Source organism: Cheilinus undulatus, linkage group 16 (assembly GCF_018320785.1).
Source record: "Cheilinus undulatus linkage group 16, ASM1832078v1, whole genome shotgun sequence".
NCBI lineage: Eukaryota > Metazoa > Chordata > Actinopteri > Labriformes > Labridae > Cheilinus > Cheilinus undulatus.
Window position 1 is genome coordinate 11,479,079 of NC_054880.1, and position 24,554 is coordinate 11,503,632.

The 24,554-nt window shown below is 38.0% G+C and overlaps 1 protein-coding gene across 1 annotated transcript; it reads left to right on the plus strand.

The window, feature by feature from the left end:
• The first annotated feature begins 571 nt into the window (after positions 1-571).
• On the plus strand, positions 572-23,917 carry gsk3aa (glycogen synthase kinase 3 alpha a). Its single transcript, XM_041808438.1, has 11 exons — positions 572-884; positions 10,319-10,404; positions 11,730-11,831; positions 11,995-12,078; positions 12,963-13,073; positions 13,234-13,364; positions 13,710-13,914; positions 14,600-14,695; positions 15,620-15,806; positions 16,089-16,166; positions 17,856-23,917. The coding sequence occupies exons 1-11, from the start codon at positions 710-712 to the stop codon at positions 17,915-17,917; spliced, it is 1,317 nt and encodes a 438-aa protein (XP_041664372.1). The 5' UTR covers positions 572-709; the 3' UTR covers positions 17,918-23,917.
• The last annotated feature ends 637 nt before the right edge of the window (positions 23,918-24,554 follow it).

The following is a 24,554-nucleotide window of genomic DNA, read 5'->3' on the forward strand; positions in this document are numbered from 1 at the left end:
TGAAAGGTGGGCTAAGGTAAGGAGATCTGGTCAGGGAGCTGGAAATGACTGCCAGACTAGATGCGCAGTGTTAATTGTTGTATCCCTGATCATATTGATTTAAAAAAATGCAGAATACTGTATGCCTTGACACAAATATAGATCAAGACCTAAATGATCTTAATGCTGAACCACCAGTGTGTCACACATGGTATTTTTCATTATTTCCATTTCTTTAATCATAGCTATAGGATCATGTTATAGAGATTTAAACGTAATGCTGTAGAAAGTAGCAATACCAGTTTGTTGTGTAAAAGTAGGTGGTATGGAACAGCTTGCCATAAGCCTCAAAAACAGTCCTTTTAAGGGGTTTTTCATCAGAAATCAAGAATACCTGGCATAATAATTTTATGGTGGTTTACACCTTAAGTTTTGCTAATTGTTTGACCTTTATCTGCTGTTCGGCCGTTTTAATTTGTAGTTGTTTTGATTTGTGGAAGCATGAGCAGCAAATCTGACCAACATCTACTTCGAACTTCATCTCCCAGGTGGCATTGCGAGCGGTCTGTTTCTGGGTGTCTAGCAACAGCTACCAGCCCAGACAGCCGGCGGCAACGGGAACGATATTTCTCGGTGTGTCTTTCCACGATTATTCGCTGCCGGGTATCCATAAATAATAGTCGATTGGCTGAAAAGGGTGAAAAAACAATCCTGACCCCTGCACAGAGATATGAGCGGCAGCGGGCGGCCCAGGACCAGCTCGTTTGCTGAGCCGCCAGGTATTCCAGGAACCGCTGCTGCGTCCACCGGATCAGCCGCTGCCGTGGGGAGCAGCACAGGAAAGTCCGGGGTCCCGCAGGCCTCTGGCAGCAGCTCGTCGGGATGCTCGAACCTAAAGCTTGCCAGTAAGTACCAGTTAGCCGCCGACTCTTTCTGTGAGTCTGTCCTGCTGGTAAATTTTAAGGCGTGCGTTGACCTTATAAATATCTCTTAAGTGTTATGTGTCACAACCTTAAAATAAGACGTTATAGCTTCGGTGTAGTGCTAACTAGCTTGCTAATGCGCTAACTAGCTAGCCTGCTAACGTTAGCCACTTGTTTTGTATGTTAGTAGTTCCCTGTCCGGCCGACGGATATATTCTGCCCAATTGATGTCAAAATAACAGCTTTGTGCTAATCGCTTAATTCTGTTGATAAACGGTCAATTTAATCATTATACTGATTTATCAATCTTAAATTAAAGATGAGGATCTTTGTAAATTCACTGTGGTCAATGGGAGTGAGCACTGAAACGGGCTCGGTTGTTCTTTGTGGTCAAGCAGGGCTCAAATTCATAAGCTCGATGGATGCATCCATGGCTCTGTTTTGGGGTGTTGTTGAGAGTGCGGCATCAGCTATCAGTTTGGCTCGCCTGGAGACGGGTTGGGACGCAGAGTTGTCTTTTCACCAAGGTCACCTGTGGGGCAAAGGCTTAGCAGCAGGTGGCCGACGCCTCGAGGATGCAAGTGATGCACATCCAGCAGAGTTAGGCAGTCTGCAGGGATGCCAAGGAGTCTTTCTCCTCTGTCTGAAATGGTTCACCTTTAGAAACGCAGTGGCAGGTGTACGCAGAGGTGTGTGGGTGTGTGTTTGTGTGTGTGTTAATCCAAACCTTATCATCCATTAGCAGGCAGTGGTGTGTGACTCTAATATTAGAGCCCCAAGAGGAGGTCATCCTCAGTTCAAAGCCGTGTGACCTCTTGCTCTCCCTGAGCAGCAGAGAAACACTGCCCGGAGGCCCTTAAAAGACTTAATATTGCCTTCAGCTGGTAAAGATACTCTTTTAGATCATTGATAGACATGTTGCCAGGTTTGGGAGTGCTTGGGGCTATTTCAAGATACTGGATTAACCCAGTTATCCACATATTTCTAAGAGAGAATGATGTGATTTGACATTTTGAATTACTGGTGCAATTAAACTTGGACATGCTGGATTAAGGATGTTGTGTTGCCATACCAACAGTGGTCTGTCATTATGAACAACAGTGTAACATATTTGATGTACTCAAGTATTTCTTATTGGGGACAGGGGTAAGTATCAAATTCTGTTGGGACTTGGGTTGGCAATCGGAGGGTTGCTGGTTCAAGTCTGGAAATTAGTCTAGTTGCTCAAGAGGTCTCTTTAATCAAGACAGACACCTTTACTGCTCAGGTGGTCTTTTGTGTGCCTCCCCTCACTCTGGCATCTCGATTCATGCATGCCCATTGGATCTTGTTTGTACATGTGCATTCCTGTAAAAATAAAAAAAAAAGAAACCTAAATTTCCCCTCAAGGGTTGATGTTTTTTGCTGTTGTGCTTCAACCAATTCAGTTGCATCTTGTTGCTGATCTGAAAGTTAACCTGGTATTAAACTTTTTAATCCTACTTTTAAGTTGTTATTAATGATTTAATTCCGGTTTCTTATACCTTTGTCAGTGGCTAGAGAGCGGGGAGTCCTTTGCTGGAAAGCAGCCGTAGATATTACTCAAACCCGGGCCGCCTGCTTTGAGGACTGCTGCCTCCATATATGGGTGCAAGCTCACCATTAGGCCCACGTCCAAGTGTTATTGTGTCATGATTTAATTAAGGTTGGCTAGTGTTAGCCTTTACAAAAGGATGAATATACTGATCAGTTGAGTGTTAAGCTTGAATGACTGCAGATAATAAGTTTGTTGCCAGCCCTTTTATTTATGAATTCCTTCCAAACATAGGATCTTTTTATAATGACTTTCTTGATATTGCAGTGGGCCATGTAAAATCTTTGACATGTTTTAGATAGGGATGCATAATGTTGAAATTTTGCAGATGTTGATATGCTGATATTTTCAGATTCACTTTGGCCGTCACTGATATCTATACAAATATACATCAAGTTTCAGACCTAAAACTTAAATCATTGAAACCTGCTTAAAGTTTAAGGATGAACAAAGAAACACACTTCAGTCATTTAAAAGACAATTTGAAGTTTAAGGGATGAGTAACAACAAAGAAAAGACTTAATCCAACTTGGGTCTGATGGTCCTGCCTATCCATCAATCCAAACCCTGGACTGGTTGGCTGTAAATCGCAGCACCAGGCACTCTCACACCAAGGCCATGTCTTTGGTGGCGGGGGGAAGCTGGATTACCTGAGCAGAACCCATGCATACACGGGTAGAACATGCGCACTCCACACTAAAAGGCCGGAAAACGAACCATGAACCTTCTTGCTGTGAGGCAACAGCGGTAACCCTGCACCGCTATCCAGCCCTGGTTCTGCCTAACTCTCCACAAACATATTCATACATACTGCTGATATTTACAGCCAATATATCAGTCCAAATTTTAAGGTATCTTTATCAGTACCCAAACAGGTAAATTTTCTGTGCACACAGGAGTTTCAGTGTTCCAAAGATTAAAAACAGTACCAACGCTGGTTTAGAATTCAGGACACTAACAGACAAAAAACATTAAAAACTAACGGTAAAATGTGAAAACAAAGTCATGATGAGGTGCTTTTTAAAAGATAATTCTAAAACAAGACATATTCCACTAAAGTTAGAGTACAATATCTTGTGCTAGTTTTGTTTGAGAGGCGCTATAACTGCAGGTAAAAAAAAGTGGTCCAGTAACGTTTTTTCTCAAGCAACAGCCAGAGCAGAGAAGTTTAACTCAGAATCTACAGGGTAAGAACATTCATAGAGAACAGAGATTGCTTTTAGCTGCAGCTCTGAATAATAAAGCTCTGGTAGGTTGAGTTGCAGCTCACCTATGAGCTTTCTCGCCCACTTCACAACTTCATTAAGAGCATTTTTGTTTTTTAAAAAAGTAAATATTTACAGAATTTTTGTAACATCAGGGTAACATTGTGCATCCTTGGATTTAAATCCTTCAAAGTAATTGACACTTAAATGCCCTCATTTTGGGCAGAAAAAACTCCAATGTTGCAGGCATGTATGTAGACATAAACAAAGTATGAAGTGATCTTCCCCGATATTATAATCCCTGAGATCACCCATCCAGCTAGTATAGTCAATATTGAAGTATGTTCTGCTGAAGTATCATCTAGGTGTATTGTAATTAGTATTGATGGGCACGCCTAATAAATACACAGCTGGTGCAACTGTCCAGAGAAGAAACAGACAAGTCCAGGCATGTTTTGTCAGTAAAATGGAGAATAAAAATGTTCTATTTGTATCAATAGGGGGGAACTGAGACAGATAATTTCCTAATGATTCTGTTCCACTGAAATATTTGCCAGTTTTTCTGCATTAGCACCAATTTTCTGTATTTTAGCACATTTACTTCTGTGAGGGTGTTGTGAGCTGATGCTTTTAAATTTGGTCCACAACCAGCTATGATAATACAGTCAAAGGGATTTGAAAATAGGGTGTTAAATGATAATACTTTCCCACATCCCAGTCTAATTACAATGCTGCTGTGACAGTGTCCGAGCTGTTGTTCTGTTATTCACCGTCTGTGGAGCCGATCCAGGATTTGTTCATGAATGACATCATCACCATTGTCTGTCTCCTCACTGAGAATTAATAAACGCTGTTAAAATGCACAGATTAAATCCAGCTCTAAAATAAAATACAAGCACTAGTACTAGTAGAGGGGATTTACCCTTTAAAAGAGCTTTGAAAGTAGGATGTATGAGGGTTATTTGTGTTTGAAATGTTACAGTCTGCTCTCATATAGACAGTCGTGGTAAAAACTGGTAAAAACAATAGTTTTTATTCACAGTAACCTGATGTTAATTTAATGGTTATCATCTCATAGTTTACTGGAGTAAACAACCATGATCATCTGGGAAGCTGACATTGTTTTGTGTTTGTGGTTTATTGTCTCGTGAACACAATAAATCAGAAACAATGGATACTTGATAGAAACCTCACACTCACACCAGACGCTCTCCCTGAAGAGTAGATGGCCTGGTTAGATTTTAGAGGATTGTGCTGCATTAAACTGCATATTAATTAGATAAACTTAAATCACTTGAAGCTACATTGCTTTAAGAGCTGGAGTTCATATGAGTATAGTGAGCTTTTTGTGTATTAGTGCAGGATATTAGCATAGAAAAGCTACTTATTAACCCAAATTTAGACCCAGCTTGTGATTAATATAAATCAGCTCCAGCCACTTTAATATATATTTTCAGGCTTTGCTCTTTCCTGAGTGCTTTTCGGGATGTAGTTTTTTAAACCATGAGAAAAGCCTACATTATTTCCAGATATTTTCATGAAATTTTTTTTTTACACTAAAAAAGTGAGCCGGTCAGGAAAAAGTCACAATGTTGTTGCCCTCAGGTGTTTGCTGTCTTGTCCACAGATGTTTAGCTGAGAATATTCAAAGCTTCCTTCCATTACCAGCTAGAAGAAGGATGTCATGTTCCTTTAAAAACAAGAAAAGGTGAAAAGTACAATTAGGGGTTAGAAATTGTGTTGCACTGTTAAGCTAATTGAAATCATGATGTCCGGCTGTGCAATACATAATAGCATAAAAGTCTGTAGTTATCTTGTATTAAGTAGTACTTGAAAGTTTTACCAAAATCCCTGCAGAAAGGCCTTTAAGTTTACACTAGTGCCACTGTTGCACTTCGAGGAAGTAATTTTATTTTCAAAATTGGAAACACGTATTTTTCAGAAAATATAGTTATTTTGAAAGCGGTACAAGTCTTAAGGTTTTGTATTTTGTATGCTACTTAATATTTGTATGTTTTGAGTTGAGAAGTACACATTTGAAAACAAGGGATGCACAATATTGTATTTTGGCTGGTATTCAATATATATTCAATATGCTTAGAAGGTTATTTCACATTTTTATCAATTTAATCTACTAGCTTCCAGAAGTGCAAAGAAAACAACAGATAAACAGATACATCAGTTATACTTATAAATCTCACATATTGCTTTACAAACAATTTTTCTGAAAACTAGAGTGAATTATAGATTTTTATATTAATATTGATGTCATTCAGTGTTAACTGCAAAATAAAGAAATACGTCTCCTTTTCATACAGCTTCCGGTATGGCAAACTTACTGACACCTCTTAAATCATATTGGCTATCCTGGATTGAAAAAGCCTTTTGTAAAGAGTCTGAGTGTCTTTGATTTTGCTCAAAACATTATTTGAAATATTTCATCATTTTAAAAAAGTCAATCAATTTCATATCATAGGAATTGTAGTGATCTGTATGATCATAATAATTTTGCCTTGTTTATCCAAAACCATTCTGGCCCGAAAACAATACCAGTATACACACTTTTTTTATTGTAAAAGACATAACTAGTGTCTCCAGTGCAAAGAGAGGCTAGGTCAAGCAGAGATGAGAGAGAAGCAGGGAAGCGGACGCTCTGGTGGTGATTTTACGTCTGAGCCTTACATCAAAATGTTCAGGACTCGTTCCCTTAGGTGCGTGGTACTCTAGACAACCACTTCTACCTGATTGTACAGTTGTACATTTTATCTAAATTTAAGGCTGATACGTGATGTATTCTCCTGATATGTATGGTGGACATAATAGTTGTAGATACTGGCAGAAAAGTTCATATCTGTGAAGACAGTGAATATCAACTGATGGTGATATCATACCAATAATATCATGCATTCCCATGCATGGTTCTTTTTGGGGCACAACTGTTGAATTTGTAGTTATTTTAAAGGTAGATTTCCACATTTTTACACATGTTGAGAACTATAAGTGAGCAACAGATTATGTGTAAGGCCTTATAATTAAATTTATTTCTGGGTTCAAACAGAACTTCCACTGACTTTGAAGTTATGTGATTCAATGGGTCTAGTAGTTAATTTGTTCATTAATCATCTGTTTTGTTGACTATGCTAATTTATTTATATTTAAGTTTTGACTCCTGGGTTTATTTGCTTTTCTTAGTGGTGAAGCAAGGTCATTTTGGTATTTTTCCCTGTCATGCAGTGGGAAAAGTGGGTATGGAAAGGGTACAGCTATTTTTTTTTCTTTTATTGTCTGTTGTATTTGAGTTGATTACTTCATAAAGAAGATGTATAGAAAGAAGTTACTAACTGATGTATGAATAGGTTATGGGAATTGTTCGTCAAATTATCTTAATTCTTTTAGCTGTCAGAATTGAAAACAAATTAAATAGATATGGGTGGACTAAGTTGTGAATTATCGCTCGCTGTTTTAGGGATTGGTTCCTCCCTGAGACTTCAGTTTCCTTCTGTGGATTCAAGCTGAATGACGGGAAGCAGAGTGTTGCACAGTTCAGCACTGATATGAAAACAGTGACAAAATGAATCAAAGACAAAACAGAGACTCTGGCACAGCCTGAGTAATCCATCATTTTTTATTTTGATGGATTGTTGACCTCAGGGAAGTTTAAAAAAGAAAATAGCCCTTACCTCTCCAGCTTTCCTCACACATCAGCAGAAAATATGTGACACAGACAGTTGGCATGAGCGTATCCTTTAACCAAGTGTCCTACTTTTAACCTGGAGCCTGTGTATGAGTGTCAGTGTGCTTTCACTCCTGTTCATAGCATAAACTCAGTGACCCGGTCACTCTGCAGGCCTCACACTTTCTGCTGTAACAGATATCACCAGCACGCACACAGTATTCAATGACCACCATCACATTTTTGTTGTTAAGGACCGTTTACTGAATGTGCATTTAAATAAACATGGTAGAAAAGTTAGACATGCAGTTCTGGCTGTAAAAGAGCGATATCAATAAATGCATCATTGGTAAACAAAGCAGTGAGTTTGTGGACGTGGTCACGTTGACAGTGATACACTACAGTGACAGCTGATGACAAAAGGCTGCTGCATTATTAAACACCATATATCCACAGCTTACAGGGTAGTAGATAAAAGGATCCAGATCTTAGTGGCTTCTTTCAGCTGTAGAAATGCATTAATGAGTTGTTTTTATGAGTTGAGAATCAATTCTTTATTAACAGTATTTTTATGCCTTCATTTCTCACGTCAAATGAAATTTCAGCTCCCATCTCCTCTTTCTCTTTGAACTGAAATTTCTTCTTAAAATACTCGCACTTTTGAGATCCCTCCAACCCTCTCAGATGTGAGGTCTTCATCTTTGAACAACAGCATCAAAAACACTTTGAAGCTTTTCTAATTCCCACAACTACCTCTTTTTATATCATTTGCACAATCTGTTTTAAGTGCTTTACTGCTGATGCCTAACAAGAAATTTAACTTCTCAGCACTTCAATTTTAACTCATCTTCCTCCTCATTTAAACATCTGTCTATGGACAACTTCCTGAACTGTTTCTGTGTTTATTAGATCAGGCTTTTCTTTGACCATAAACAATATAAATCATGCTTACATGTTTTATCTGCTTATTTCTGTATCAAGCAAAAGTGTCTGTAGGACAATGTTATCTGTTATTTTCACAAACCTTGACCTTATTTGGACTGCCAAATGAAATAAAGCTGAGGGGGTCAACAGAACTTATGGCCAATATTTACAGCTGATGTAGGCAGGTTTTATAGCCTAAATATTGATTGTGCAATGAATGTCAGCAGATATTTTCATATTGACCAATAGCAATAAGATACGCCACTAACCAATAATAATATCTGCTGATAATGATATGATACAAGTGATATCATGTATTCCTAAGACTTATTGAACCGGCACCCTAAAGGTTTGACAAACAGTATCAAAACAGCAAGCAACTACTTAAAAGATCACCAGGCACCTCAGTGACAAACACACAGAACTCACCACAGCAGGATAAGCTGGCTAGTCAGCCTGCTAGTAGGGTGAATTATGTCATATGATAAAATCAACAGTAGCCTATCAGTAGCATGTTGCTGACACCCTCAAATATGACATACAAAACTCAAGCAACCTCTGTGGTTAAAAAATGGCACCAATGCAGAAATGCAAAAAGCTGCAGTTCCTTGAGTGTCCACTTGAAGCTAGCTGCCCCCAATTCAAATACCAGTTCATACACAAACTTAAGAATGCTAATTTTTACAGCTGAAATAAACAGTAGTACAGTAGGGATGCACTGTTTGTAAAAAAAAAGAATAGATATTGCCAGATACCTATGTCAAACTGATGCATCTGTTTCCTGTGTGCTTCAAGAATGGGTTTTTTTTGTCTCCATTGGAACACACCAGGGTGAGTTTTGGTTGCTTAAATCTTCCATTTTGAGTTTATAAAGGATAAGAGTTATAAAGGATAAGAGGGATGTGGCTATGACTGACAGCTGGGCACATATAGGTCTGCCTCATCTCCAGCTAAAGCCAGCGTCTCAGTAGACTGAAGGTTAGTTTGAGATAGTATTTCTAATTTGGAGACTTTGGTTCCCAAGATGGCACATGAATCATTAAGTCCACTTTAAAATGTATTGTAAAATATTGCTGCCTCAGTTTCCTTCAGTAAGCTTGTTTTATGACTGCTGGAGGCAGGATTTTCTCTACTTGTGAAAGCTTTCATGATGCTTACTAACTCTGTCATTGAGGTAAAAGTGAGTATGGAAAAGGCAACAGTAATAAAGTAAGTTACTATACATGTTAACCTAACTTTAGTCGCTACCAGATAATTTAAAGTAAATGATGCTTGTATGAGGGGCCATTAGCACTGTAACAGTTTATCAGGACAAAGAAAATGGTTGGCCTATTTTTGGGTTCATTCCCAGTTTAATTAGTCACAGTGTCTTGAATATGAACCCAGTCATTCCTTTCTTCCTCCTCAGGGGCTGTGAAGAGTTGACATCCATTCACTTGACCATCATTAACCTAAATATTCAGACTCAGAGACGGCCCAGAAGTTAAGTCTGGCTGTAGCAAATGTCCTCAGCTGAATATCAAGGGTATTGTTTTTGTCATGCAGTAAAGGGATTTCATATCATTATCTCATGTGGAAAGGAATTTGAGGTAATGCAGATTTTTTAATCCTTTTATTAAAAGCGGGCGGCAGTAGCTCAGTCTGGAAGGACTTTGGTTTGGAACCAGAGGGTTGCTGTTTCAAGGCCCAGTTGGATCAAACTGGGATTTGTCCTGGTTGGTGTAGAGGTGCCAGTTCATTTCCTGAGTACAGCCAGTGTGCCCCTAACTGCTAAGGCGCCACTCCTTTGTGAGCGGCAGCCCTCTCTCTGACATTGCATCGCCATAGGATCCTGTTAGTCTGCATGTATTTCAGCCTGGCATGTAGCTTGTTCAACAACAGAGTGTAAAAATTACATTAGTAATAGTGCTATAGAGCAATCATCAGAAAGCTTCTATGACTTATAGTAACATACAGCTCTAAGTAACATGAGATGCGATGTACTGAATCTGTCTATATTTTCACTGACCTCATGTTGACCCTGTTACTTCTTGTTTCCTAGGAGACAGCGGGAAGGTGACAACTGTCGTGGCCACTCCAGGTCAAGGACCAGACCGCCCACAGGAGGTCTCTTACACTGACATCAAGGTGAGCTAAAAAAGTAAAAACAAGGCAGAAAACAGACATCACATATAGCTGTGTCCTCATAAAGTAAGTCACAGGACAACTTTATGGCCTCATCTGCTACTGTAACAGACACTGCTATCGCCACAGTGCACCAAATGCAATACGTCTGGCTGGTGTTGATAAGGTTGTTAATAAATACCATGGTGCCTTAATAATTCTACAAGGAGCTTTTTAGTCTTCAGGCACACTTTATATCCTAGTTTCTGTGAGCTGTTTTACCTCATTTGATCTGCAATGTGACATAATTGTGTCAGTTAGAGGCAGACAGAATTACTGATAATGGGCAGGCACATGATGGTCTCTTTTTATCACTTCTTTCAGATTACTTAATGCCTCTGTAAGAGTGTGATAATCACTTATTTTATCTCAGAGTCAGTGGCCTTGTAATAGTGACTTTTAGTGTTTTTGCACAGTTGAACCTTCTACTCTCCTGAAATGATCTTTGTTCATAATTAATTTCTTCAAGTTGTTCATGAAACCATGTGCCAAGTTGCCATTTTAGTTTTAAATTTATGACAAAAATTGCACAACAGTCTGTTAATTAAGTCCTGTATTGTGAGCTGCATTAAAAAACACAGAGCTTCAGATAGCTTTATTTGTTTGGACTTAGATGAGATATTGAACAGTCATGACTGAAGATGAAAACCAGCATATGTTAAATAACTAAAAGTAATATGAAAGCTGTAGCCTGGATAATTTGGTATTTTTCCTTCAACTCCTTAAAGAACTGGAAACCATCAACAACTTGTATTTCAATTTATTCCATCGCCAAGGTCAGAGCTTTTTATGCTTTGAGGGACTCATTTTGAAAGGGTTTAAAAAAGACATGTTTATTTAAACTTCCCTGACAATTTGTCTGTTTATGTATGTGTAGTGTTTTTTTCCTACTAGCGCAGTGCTGGAATGGGGGTGTAAAAATATCAGTAGCCAGAGCTCTTTTTGCTTGTATGTTCAGAAGCTGAGAGTTCAGTTCATGTGGACCAGTCATCCACTTTTTGTTCCCCAACGTTCCTCTTGTACTTGGAAAGTACCATCTTAGAAGAAGATATAAGTTTAAGACTTGTCTTGCAGCATTTCTCGCAAAACGAAAGGACACATGATCATCTTACTTTCCTGAGAACTATGATAAAGTTCACTTAGTTTAAAAACAGCTAATATTAACCCTCAGATTTGTACCTCAGCTGACTTTGGTAATGGAAATTGTTTGCTAAATCAGCAGCTAGAATGTACACTAAGGGGAACCGTGATTTATTTTGTCTGTATTTTTGTTTGTGAACACCTTGAAGGTGATTGGAAATGGGTCATTTGGTGTGGTGTACCAAGCTCGCCTCATTGACAGCCAAGAGATGGTGGCCATCAAGAAGGTTCTACAGGATAAAAGGTTTAAGGTAGGCCTGTTTTATACTATTCACGTATCCATTGTGAACTTGGGTCTTACTTTGGGTTAGACATTGCTGCCAGTGTTCTTTTGTTGTTCTGTTTTCCATCTTTTCCAGAGGTCTTGTACATCTCTGTTTCAAACCTCTGCTTTTGTGTTTTCCTTCTTTGCAGAATCGAGAATTACAGATCATGAGGAAACTGGACCACTGCAACATAGTCAGACTACGCTACTTCTTTTACTCCAGTGGAGAAAAGGTAAAGCTCAGGGATTGCTTCTTCTTGTTTTCTCATGAGAAGTTGAAGAATCATCAGATAGGGTCATACAGATTTTCGCTGTCATCGCACGCACTTTTACCACTGAAACTAAACTTTGATGAGATTACAGTAAACAGGAAGTGATGTACACGCAAAACAGAGATGGGATTACTCATATGCAGAAAAAAAAACAACCATAAAAAATGGGAAGTAATCCATTTGTTCGACAAATACTGAAACATTAGTAATAACTAGAATCAGTATTATAATTTTTAATCTCTGGTGTGTAAGCAAAAGAGGGAAAGGAAAGAAGGCAGGAGTTTGATCTTTGATCTTTCAGGTGACTTAGTCACAGCAACCAGTTTGTCTTTAAAATTACTTTATTATTATAAAATCAAGTGTATAAGTCTCAATTTTAATGCAAATTTTACAATAGTAAAGCTGTCTGCCTTTATACTGATGCAACTGGTTTAACAGTATAAAGTGCTATGAGACGCGCCATCATGACCACAAATCCAGCCGCCAGCGTCAACCACTGCTCACAACCTGGTGCATTTGAAAATCTGCTGAGCTGTGGGCATCTGCAACACTTTGTACCATCTTTTCCCCCTCGTTATGTCATTCACATGTATTGAAATAAAACAGGGTTAAATGTTAAGTAAACAAAGCCTGTGGAGTGCTGGTTTGATTGAAAAATCTCTTCACATAAAGGCAAGTTACAAGAAGAGATGGTTTCCTTCTGGGAAATATAAAAACAGGCTGCGCTTACATGCTGGGGCATCAAGTATTGCAGATTTTACAGTATGACACTGGTCCAGGCCTACACACTTTTATAATTCTTTACATTTAAACTTGATTTCTCTTTCTTTGCCCTTGCTGTATAGAAAGATGAAGTATATCTCAACCTAGTGCTGGACTTTGTCCCTGAGACGGTCTACAGGGTTGCCAGGCATTTTAACAAGGCCAAGAGCATCATTCCTATTATATATGTGAAGGTAAATGTCCAGATTTTCAAAAAAATATTGTTTTGAATTTGCAATATCAAGTTTTTCCTAAATAACTGTCAAACATGAACTTATTTTATTGCCATGCTTGTTTATTTTCCATTCAAAAGTGCAAAAAACCTATTTGATGGTCTTGTTTTGGTGTTCTCAGGTGTACATGTACCAGTTGTTTCGCAGTCTGGCTTATATCCATTCCCAGGGCGTGTGTCACAGAGACATCAAGCCCCAAAACCTGCTCGTTGACCCAGAAACTGCCATTCTCAAGCTGTGTGACTTTGGCAGGTGAGCTGCATAAATGGATGGATTTCTTCCACACAGAAATTAAGGATTTAAAAACAGAAATATTAAAGAATGTAGAATGTTTTTATGTGCAAGGAGACAGATTTGAACTATTTTTTCTATTCTCTTATGGCATGTTCAGCCTGTGTAATATTGTAGAAGACATTCAGAGATTAAAGCATGAACCAAACCAAATCTGCCATCTGATTAGATTTACATTTTTACACTTATTTAAAACTATGGTGAAAAATGTATGTCCTTGCCTTTTTCACCCCCTAGCTAACCTTTAACCCCCATTTCTTCTATCTGAAAATCTTTGGTTGAATGTGATTTCTTGTGTTTCCACAGCGCTAAGCAGCTGGTCCGCGGTGAACCCAATGTGTCCTATATCTGCTCTCGGTATTATCGCGCCCCTGAGCTCATCTTTGGTGCCACAGACTACACGGCAAACATTGACATCTGGTCAGCAGGCTGTGTACTGGCTGAACTGCTGCTCGGACAACCCATATTCCCCGGAGACAGTGGAGTAGACCAACTTGTAGAGATTATCAAGGTGAGTGGGTTTTGTAGGTTTTTCTCAGGGTATCACCGACGTTAGTTTTGAAGATTTCAGGCTGTCTTGTGCTTGTGAATAATTTTTCTTTTTTTTTTTGTGTTGATGCAAGGGTGTCAGAAGTTAGTGCTTTCATACATACATACAACTAATGTATATTTTCTAAATTTTTAAAACTAAGCTGCATGTGTAAAAGCACTTACAGCATCTCAGCTTTAACTGGCCTTATTTTCTTCCAGCCCACTGGTGTATTTTCTGTGTGGAGCTAAAGTGAGCTGATTTGAGAACACAGCAGGAAATATTCAGGATATTTGAGCAAGTGGGAGGGAAACGGTGACGTGTTACATCCTGCGATCAGTACTGAAACAGCTCTTCTATGTTTTCTGTTCACTTGTATGCTATTCTCCACTCTTACCTTGATGCGGTACTGTGCTAAGTTACTAGTGGCATTGATATGAAGGCAAAAATGTCAACACTGTGCAAGACTCTGTTGCTTTGTCCATCACTTTTGAGATCCTTACCTTACAGAGAAAGTCTCCAGAACAAGCAACTTAAACAGATGTGAGGAGCAGCGTGTCAGAAATTTTTTAGAAATTTTCAGGGTTGCATGTTTGAAAACAGTGTAGCCAACACTTACTGTATGTCTGTAGAAATCTGCTCACACTCTTTCTACATTTGCTCAAAGGTGCTTGGAACCCCAACAAGGGAACAAATCCGAGAGATGAACCCAAACTATACAGAGTTCAAGTTCCCTCAGATCAAAGCTCATCCATGGACCAAGGTGAGTAAACACCTGAGGGATTTTAAAAACAAATGGGGCCACCAGTAGACTAATGCATACCCCATGTACAGAGGCTGTCAGTCCTCAAAGCCGCCAACCAGTGGTTTCTTTCCCACATGTCGTTCCCCTCTCTCTCCCCAGTTTCTAACCTAATCTAGATCAATGAATTAATAGTGCAATGTTCATAACTGTTGTTTTTTTGGTTGATTTATGACATTTTAGGAGTTTAATCAGTAATTTTATTAAAATTGTCAGTCCTTTCCAGAGAAACACAGAAGAAGCATTGCTCTATATATCTGGTCTAAAAAGTTACAAATATCACAACAAAGGAAAAACAGAGTGTACCAGTGGACATGTCGTTGCCCACACAGTCTATTTAAACCTGTGAGGTGAATCACTTTTATGTCCTTCTCCTGATAGTCGGTTAACCCGACACCCTCAGAGCTCAGAAACAACGTAAAACCATGAGAAGTTCAACAGTTAATACTAAAAGTAAAGCTTTCTACTCCCAAAACTATAAGCCATCTTGTTTTTATTGTTGTTCCAACCATCCTTAAGAAGTTACAGCACAATTTGTGTGTGATTTCTGTCTTTGCTTAAATGAAATGTGCAGCTTGATACAAGGTTTAAGAAGCCCAAAACCTGGGAAATACCTAATTCATTGACTTAAAGGAAAGAGAAATACTGTGAATGGAATGTACTCCTTACAGTATTATCTGATTTACACGTAGTCAGTAATATTAACCTAATTATCAATTTAAATTGAGATAAAACCACCTTGATAAATAAAATAAAATCAGCCATTATTAAGGTAAAGGTGACCCTCCCCTCTCTGTTTACCAGTGATGTAGTAATGGGTGATTCTTGTCATGAAAGACCCTAAATTTTGCAGATATTTAGACTAAAACTGTTGTTGTTCTTCAGGTGTTTAAACCTCGCACTCCTCCAGAAGCCATCGCTCTCTGCTCCCGGCTGCTGGAGTACACGCCGGCCTCTCGGCTGTCCCCGTTAGAGGCCTGCTCACACGCCTTCTTCGACGAGCTTCGCCAGCCAAACACACGACTGCCCAGTGGCCGAGACCTGCCCATGCTCTTCAACTTCAGCCCCACAGGTACATCCAGAGCCAGTCAAAATACATAATTTATTTGCTCTTTATTATTTAGATAGAGGGAGGAGTCTGACTTTAATTATGTTTGTCAGGTTGCTTTAATTTAAGGATGTTATTCTTCATCATTCACTCCCATCTGCTCAGTACAATAAGCGGGTGTTTCTTAGTTTGTGTGACCTCAGAGGAGGTGAAATTAATGCAGAGAACACGAACACTGTTTCATGACTCTGTGCTCCGGATGTCTGACTCATCTTGAAATAAAAACTCTTCTTTCATTATTTGCAGAGCTGTCAATCCAGCCTCAGTTGAACTCCACACTCATTCCTCCTCACGCTCGTTCTCACACAGCTGCTTCCGCCCACGGTAAGGACTCTTACTTTAATTCTGCAATCATACTGAAAATCTGATCAAATTTGGTGTTCAGTGAATACCGATTTCCCACATTCTTAAGTTTTGTCATTGTGTGCTGGCTTTCATAAGCTTGTGAGAGAAAAAATTCAACAATCTGATCTATTTTTATCTGCTTTACTTTATGTCAGAACAGGTTCTGGGAATTCAAAATACATAATGAATACATGATGAATACATAATGAACATACAATGAATAATACACTTCAAATGCTGAACAAAGAGTCGTGTGCGCTTTTTGACACAAGATGGCAGTATATGACACATAGAAGTTGTGGAGGCAAACTTGTTAAACCATTATAATTAAGATGTTAAACATTTATTTGCTAAAGTCACATCACATGATGGGCCATGCTTAACATAGAAACAGACCCACTTTGTGCTTCAACAGTTTTTGTATGTGTGTGATCAAAAAGATGTGTTTGTTGTGAGAAATTGACTCAAATGACCAAATATGAAAACCCAAATATTTCTGCCGCTTAAGAGGCAGAAAATGAAGGTTATGATATTATTAAAAAGAGAGTAAAAAGGGAAATCTTAATAAGGTGTGATGGGGAGAAAGTGTTATATGATACTTACTATCATATCTTAACTTTTTAACTCATAATTTTGACTGTTTATATCATAATTCTCATTTTTTGTACCAAAACATTTCACCTTTTGTCTCATGAGTAACTTTTTTTTATGTTAGATTTTTTGAGTTACAATCAGAATTCTGACTTTTTCTCTTAATTATAACATACTTTCTCACAGTTTGGATTTTTTAAAATCTCATAATTACATTTTTTTTATCTCATAATTACATTTTTTTATCTCATAATTACATTTTGCGATCGAATAGTTTTGCCTTTAAGACTCAGTATTTTTACTTTTTATCTCATATATATATATTTTATCTCATAAAACTGACTTTTTATCTCAAAATTTTGACTTTTTGACTCATAATACTGGGGGTGGGGGTCCAAATTTTTTGATTATCTCATATTTTTAGAATTTTTTTTCCCATATTTTTGTCTTTTACCCTCATCATATTGACTTTTTAACTCGTAATTTTAGCTTTTCCTCGCATCATCTTGGCTTTTAGTCTCATGATTGTGGCTTTTTTTTTCTCATTATTTCTACCTTTTGTCTAATTTTGGCTTTTTGTCTCATAATTTTGAGTTTCTATGTCAATATTCTGATTTTTTTATCTCATTATTATTGCAACTTTTTAGTCATAAGCATGACTTACTCCCTCTTAATTTTGACTCAAGACTTTTTAAATTACTACCTTCCTTTCATATTTTTCTTTCATATGCAAAAATGCTTAAATGTATGAATGTATCTTAATTGTGAAAGGTAATTTTGTACCTAAAATACTCAGATTTTAGGTGGTACAGTCTGTCATAATTTTACAGTTTTTCATTATTTCTTGCAGAAAAATAAATAAATTGTGGTCAGTTTTTTCTGAGTATTGTGCATTACAAATGTTGAGAGTTACTTTGTCAGATGTATTTGAAACAGCCCCCAGTCTCCCAGTACCTTTTAGAAATCTTGATTAAAGTAAATTCAGTTTAATTTATATTGTGTCGTTACTGTTCTTGTTTTTTTTCTGTAGTCCACTCTTTCTGTTCCACTCACTGATTTTCCTCTCCTCTCCTTCAGATGGTACTGGCTCGGATTCATCTCAGCACAGTTCAGTACCCGGATCCCTTAACAGCATCTGAAGCAGCTTCTCACCTGCCTGCCTGTCAGCCTCACCCTTACCTCAGACACATACACACATATATACACACACTGTACTACTTTCCTCCATGCTGCTTGCTCTCCTCTTAGATGATCTGTTCTGTACAGTGAAAACATTGAACAAACAAACGTTAGATCTGTAGCTGGGTGAAAACTACAGCAGCAGATTGTTACTCAGAGTTTGGCTGCTGCTCGGGTGGTTTGTGAAGGTTCAATAGTGGGGGCTGGTCCTCTGTAATATAACCTTTTGTTTTTTAAATCATCATTTCTTCTTTATATTTGTGTTTATTTATTTGACCAATTGAAAGAATCATGTGATCACAAAGCATTTTTGTTTTTATTTTCTTCAGATTATTTTTTTATTCTTCAGTGTTTCTGAGTCCCTGTTAGTGAGGGGTGATCTGATGCAAGGAGCCATAAGATTTTGCTAATCCAGCCTGATGTTTAGGCTTGAACCAAACCTCCAGGTGTCAGTAATTTATCTGCTTAATCTCTGAGTAGGGTAGAGGAGTAGCCCTTATTGGTGTCAGGCTGGAGGGATACTTGCATAAATCAGACTGAACTGGAAGTAAGCCGCTGTCAGTAAAACACTAACTTCTGTCACTGAGCACATCTTGCATCTATTTGTTCGTTTAACTGATTAAAAGGCATTTTGCCTCAGAAAAGAGGGAATTTATCCTCTAAAACTAAAGTTAATAACTGACAAGGCAGAGTGTGCTTCATGTTTGTACTAATAACCACTAAATCACACAGTCACATAACTACAGGATATAACTCAGTATGTTTACATGCAGTCAGAAAAAGTCTAAATATCATGTCAGTCCGACTATATCTGGACTTTTAAAATGAATGTAATTATGTAGTCTGACTGACATTGTACTTTAAAATATGGTTGCAGATGGTTTTCTCTTGCATGCCTCAGTTAAGCTGGGTGTACACTGTGCGAATTTCATCTGATTCAGCCACAAATTTTGAGTCTGAAAACATGGCAATTTTGGGTTGGATCGAGCATCATTTGCTGTGCTGTGTAGGTAGTGACATGACTGCTGACCACAACCCGATCACAGCCCAACCAGCTGCTCCTGGCTGGTCGGATGAGTTTCTGACGTTTCATATTTTGGTCGTATGACTCCATACTCTCCCACAGTGAGAGCAGAACCACAAGCAAAATCCTCTACTTTGTAAACTGTCAGACAGTGTCTTAAATTAGCATGACAACAGTAGGAATGACTTTCTAATGTCCCACAATAATGAGTAGTGAATAATCCTGCCACCAGACCTGCAGCTGACATGAATATGTGTGAGAGATAGAGGGAGATGTAGCGTGAGAGAGCAAGGGCATGACTGAATATGACTTCAGTTTCACTATGTGAAACATTTTCAAAGGAAACTCCACATATTTTGTCACAATCCATTCCAATTTCCCTCTTACAGTGTGAGCACATAAATCACACTTGGTTGTCGTTCGTCTTAATTCAGTCGTACAGTATGAGCTGACATTCCCCCAACTGACAGAGTCATCGTTAAAATTGCACAGTGTACGCCTGGCTTTAGACCCAAGCTTGCCGAGGCATTCTGCACATGCTTACATTGTCCTCGTCAGACTTTGACCCTGAAGTCAATGAGCATAAATGCTAAGCATGGCAGAGCTTTCATCAACTTCTGTCTTCAGATATCACCACATAGGCTGGAGGGATCGCGTGCATCTAATTTGTAACTAAAGTAAAGCAAAGACAGAGCTGTAATATAAGATTGTCCTCAGTAACGAGCCAAAAGCAGGCATATCATCACCAACTATAGCAGAGGTGGACATGGATTCTTCTGCTTGGCAATTAAATATCATAACCATGCTAGTAATAGCAGTAGTAGCTTGATTTTGCTGGGTATGTAAACATACTGACTTAAAAGTTTTTTATTTAAAATGTTAAGATGTTGATCATTCTGTATCAGATACTTTTGAGGAATTACTTGTTAAAGAAAAATAACCAAATTCAAGCTATTTTGGTTGAATTGAATCAGTAGAAGTCAAAGTTTTCTCCTCCCAGTCTCAAGAAAGATCCTCAATACTCCATTCAGCACTCAGCCTTAGTTCATACAACTGATGGATGCATTAACAGGTGAGCTGCAAGAATTCACTCTATTTTTCATTATTGATGCAACAAAAAAATTACAACTCTTTTTTATTTGAAGTTTTAAGATAGAGGAAAAACGTATAAACTGAGGTTTTTTAAATGATCATATGTTAGGATGTCACTGTGAGTAGTGAGAAAATCTTTGTCACTGTTTTGGAAAAATGAGACCTTTAAAAGCTTTGGGAAGATGTCACCTGTGATTGACTCTTTATTCTGAAAGGAATTGGCTTGTTTTAATTTGTTTAACTTGAGAAGATTGTGAACGTTTCTGTCTGATGCTTGAAACCATTAAGAATTTTAACACTGATGTTGTCTAATCAAAAAGTCATTGGTGGTGGAAGTCCCCTTCAGTCTGTCCTGATGTCTGTGTTGGAAATAACGCTTTTAAAGGTCAGTCCTTCTGTCGTTAAATCCAGCAGAGAAACATGAGCTTTGGGTGTGGGATTAACTGTTTCATTAAGCATAATGGGGAGGGTTACTTCATGTAGATTTATTTATTTGTTTCTGGATGTTGAGGAGGTTTTAAAATGGTGTTACAGCTTCTTAAGCGAGCAAAATTAACTGAGGATTAATGGATGTGCTGGAAGGCCTAATGTGAAAACAGTAGTCAAACATGGACTTAAAGCGGGGCAGTTTGTGTTAGCTTGCTGTATGTTTGTGTGCTCTTGTACTTCTTTGTGAGGACTGATTTGAGTTCAGCCCACAGATCTGGTTTTATGTTCAAAGTAAGGATTAATTTAAGGGTAAGAGAATGTATAACGACAGCCACTGCCCTCCTCCTTTGATTGGAGTACAAATGTATGTGTGTGCGTGTGTCTGAGCATATTCAAACCTGCAGTCTAAACAGTGTTTTAGGGATTAGAGCCGTAAACAATACAGATCTTTAGCAAGCAGTACAGACCACTTGAAAGTTTGTAGGTTATAGTATATTTGATACTACCATGCCTCCACCTGCTGTTTTTAACTGCAGCCATGTTGTTTTTTTTTTTTGTTTTTTTTTTTTTTTTTTTTTTTTTAAATTCTGCGTGCAGAGCTCTGACGAGTCTCGATGTTTTTGACTTCCTCCATACTCAGCACATTCACATTAATTTTATATGAGGAGAGTAGAGAGCATTTTTCATCCTCTTTCCCTCCCAGCTGTTCTGGGTTTCAAATTCTCATCTTTCAGTCCTGTGGGCACATTTTCAGCTTTCTTTGCTCTGAAGAGTCAAATCAGTATGTTCGATAAACTCTGCTAAACTCACGCTCAGAGCTGTCAGATTATCTGTGGCTATGAAACAGTGTGAAAAAAAAACAGCCAGGAGAATCAAACAGCTGATATTTCTCTTTCCCAATCTCAGAAGCCATTTTTCCCCTCACTCTCCTTCTCTTATCGCACATGTAAATATCACTGATTTTTATTTTTCTCTTTTTACTTTTTATTACAGAGTTGTTTATATCTTATTCCCCTCATCCTGTCGATGAAAGCAGTCTTAGTTTGTGCATTTTTTGTAAATAAGTTTCTTTTTTCACAGTTCAAAATGTAAATACTGCAAAGGAGAAAAACTCATCCTACTGCTCATGTTTGTTGATGATCTTTCTCTCTTTCTTCCTCTCTTGTTGTCGAGTGAGAATTGTAAAGTAGCTGTTAACAACATTGTTAATAAGCTGTCATCTCTCGTAGATCCTCTGTGGGACTGTCTGACTGTTGAATGAATTAATGAATATTTCAGGAGTTCTGTTCCAAAATCATCTTCATTTTAACTCATAAAAATTACCCAAACTCTTTAAGAACTAATGGACTGAGGCATGTCACAGCAGTGTCCTAATGCTGCATTTCCACCAAGCTTTCTGGTTTGGTTCAGTACAGTTTGGCACAGTTTGGTTATGCCTATTAAACAACAACAATGGAAAAAGAAATCCAGCTCTTCTATGGTATCCATCTCCTGTTGATCACATAAAAGGCCTGGTTTTTAGAGCTGGTATTTTACTTTAACCCATACCCCACAAGGTTTTTATGCTATAAAGTATATCACTGTTTCCTTTTAAGAAGTGTTTTAAGAGAAAAACAGGTCAGTTTGGTGCAAAATACAGTTATTTTCCATTATAACCACTATCCCACAGGAAGTGATGATTCTTTCTACCAAGCATGTGACTGTAGTGAGTCTGGATCTGCTGTTTTGGGTCAGACACTTGGTATCCCAACACAGGTTGCCAAAAAATAGTGTAGAATGGATCAGTTGTTTTAGAAACTTTCCCAACTTTTGACAGTTGAAACACAAATAATTGCAACTGTACCGAAACAGGGCGCCGGTAATGCTCAGTTGGTAGAGTAGCCGCCCATATACAGAGGTTGTAGTCCATAATGCACTGGTCATGGGATTGATTCCCAGTCTTGGCGGTGTTTGGTGCTCTCTCTCCCCATATTTCCTGTATCCTTTCAGTTGTCCTATCAGAATAAAGGCAAAAAGCCACATAATCTTTAAAAACTGTACCAAACCAGAACGCTCGGTGGAAACCACTTCAGCTTGAATCTGGCCATGGATATATGATACTCCTCCCACCAACCTCTTCACAAGTGTCTACTTTTGTCCCATACAGCTAAAATATGTAGAAATGTTTGAAATCATCATGTTAGGTTTTAGCCTTCTTTTTAAAAAAGGATTGTATTTAAATTCATTTTTCCCCTTTGAAGCCCCTCAATCAGAGCTATTAAGAGTGGAAAATCATATTTAACTGAATGCCCACAAGAGGCCGCTATTAACACATTATTAGATACATTCTTTACATGCGTACCTCTGCCAATCAGAGTTGTCAAAATACATTTACAACTTTAAAAGTTGAAGCAACTCCCAGCCTTTCGATGTTTGTGTTTCATTTTATTTTCAAGAATTTTTCAATCATATAGTGGCGAGGCTGACCTTTAGGCATGCACTGTGTTCAGCTTAGCACCAAGAAAGCATTTCTTAATTATATAAACACTAAAAACAACCAAAATGCACGGACTTCTCAATATGAGACTATTCCAGTAATCGGAAATATGAAAGACGCACAACCAAACAAAAAGGAAAAAAAATAATTTAGTTAAATTTACCTATTTCTTTTTCAGATTTTAAGTTATAGCCTTAAAACCCAATCCCTCACAACAGCAGCTTTAAAATAGAAACTGCTAAGTATCAAAATGGCGTTAGCTGTTACCTTTCCTGCCTCTCTTGCTCCTCAAATAGTTCTCTTCCAGTACAGAAGACATATGAACTGCTGGTCTTATTTTCCCACAGTGGTGTTTGTTTTGAACAGAACTTCCTCCTTGTGTCAGATTGCAATATTCTATTACTGTGCAGTATTGAGAAATGTTTTAGCTACAGATGTGAAATGTCTGACTTGTGTGATATCAAAAGTGTTTAGTTGGACTAGAAGTAACATTTGATGTCCAGCGGATACTCAACATGGGCATTTTGTATTATGCGTGCTGTAGGGCATTCAGACTTGCTGCTAATGAACATGAGATGTCAGATATGGACATTTTTGTGTTGTTACTGCCGACAGAGCCACTTATCAGCTATGTGTGTATGATTGTGTGCGTGGCCAGGAAACATGCAGAAATATTGCTGTGCATTAATCTCAGAAAATGTACTTCTGTTTGTTTTTAAATTCTCCTTTAATGCACTAAAGGGATGTCACTATTTACGTCACTTTGATTTCATACTTTTCCTGCGATGTTATGACTCTGGTGTTGTTTGGCCGGGATGGACTGTTGTACTGAAGTGATGGAGGGGGAAAGAGAGAAAGAAACACAAACCTGTCTGTCTCTGTTCTGTGTGTGTATCATATGGACTCATTTACTGTAATAAAGTGATGAAACTGTGTTCACATTGGGTTTCAGTTTCACTTATTTGCCTTTTAGAAGTAGTGTTCTTTGAATTTCTGGTTTGAAACAAACTCATCTTGGCTAAATTGGGGGTTCCTACAACCTTTTAATACCACTTTTGCACAGCAAACTATCAAAAATTAAAGGCATGTGCAATTTTTTGGTGTGCTATCTATTTCCTGATTTAATGTACTGTTCATGAAATGTCAAATGGTTAAGGGCTAAGATATTTTTAGGTCATAAACACCCAAATTTGATGATTTCTGGCACATTTAATGTGTCTATTTTATCAATGTATCACAACATACTTAGAGATATGCTAACCTCACACTTAAAAAAAGACAGCTTGGTAGGCCTGAGAACTGTAATATGGACTAACATATATACAAAAAGAATGATTAAAATTGCATAAAGTTGGCTAGAAAAAAATGACTTCATAAAGACACGTATTAGTCAAAGCACCATCTGAAATTTAAGACCACTCACAAGTAAAACTAAGACTTTGTAAGACTAATTATGGCTTTATATTTCACAAGTCTTTGACTTTGTAAGGATCTGTAGGGACCCTTTTACATTTGGGGTCATACAACAGTTCTGAAAAAGCAATGACTGGATGAGTGACCATGTAGGTCCTAGGAG

Excerpts from the sequence above, each read along its gene's own strand:
- gsk3aa (XM_041808438.1), top strand. The coding sequence starts at position 710 with ATGAGCGGCAGCGGGCGGCCCAGGACCAGCTCGTTTGCTGAGCCGCCA. Across the intron at positions 11,832-11,994 it reads TACAGGATAAAAGGTTTAAG|AATCGAGAATTACAGATCAT; the intron begins GTAGGCCTGTTT and ends CCTTCTTTGCAG. Across the intron at positions 15,807-16,088 it reads CTTCAACTTCAGCCCCACAG|AGCTGTCAATCCAGCCTCAG; the intron begins GTACATCCAGAG and ends CATTATTTGCAG.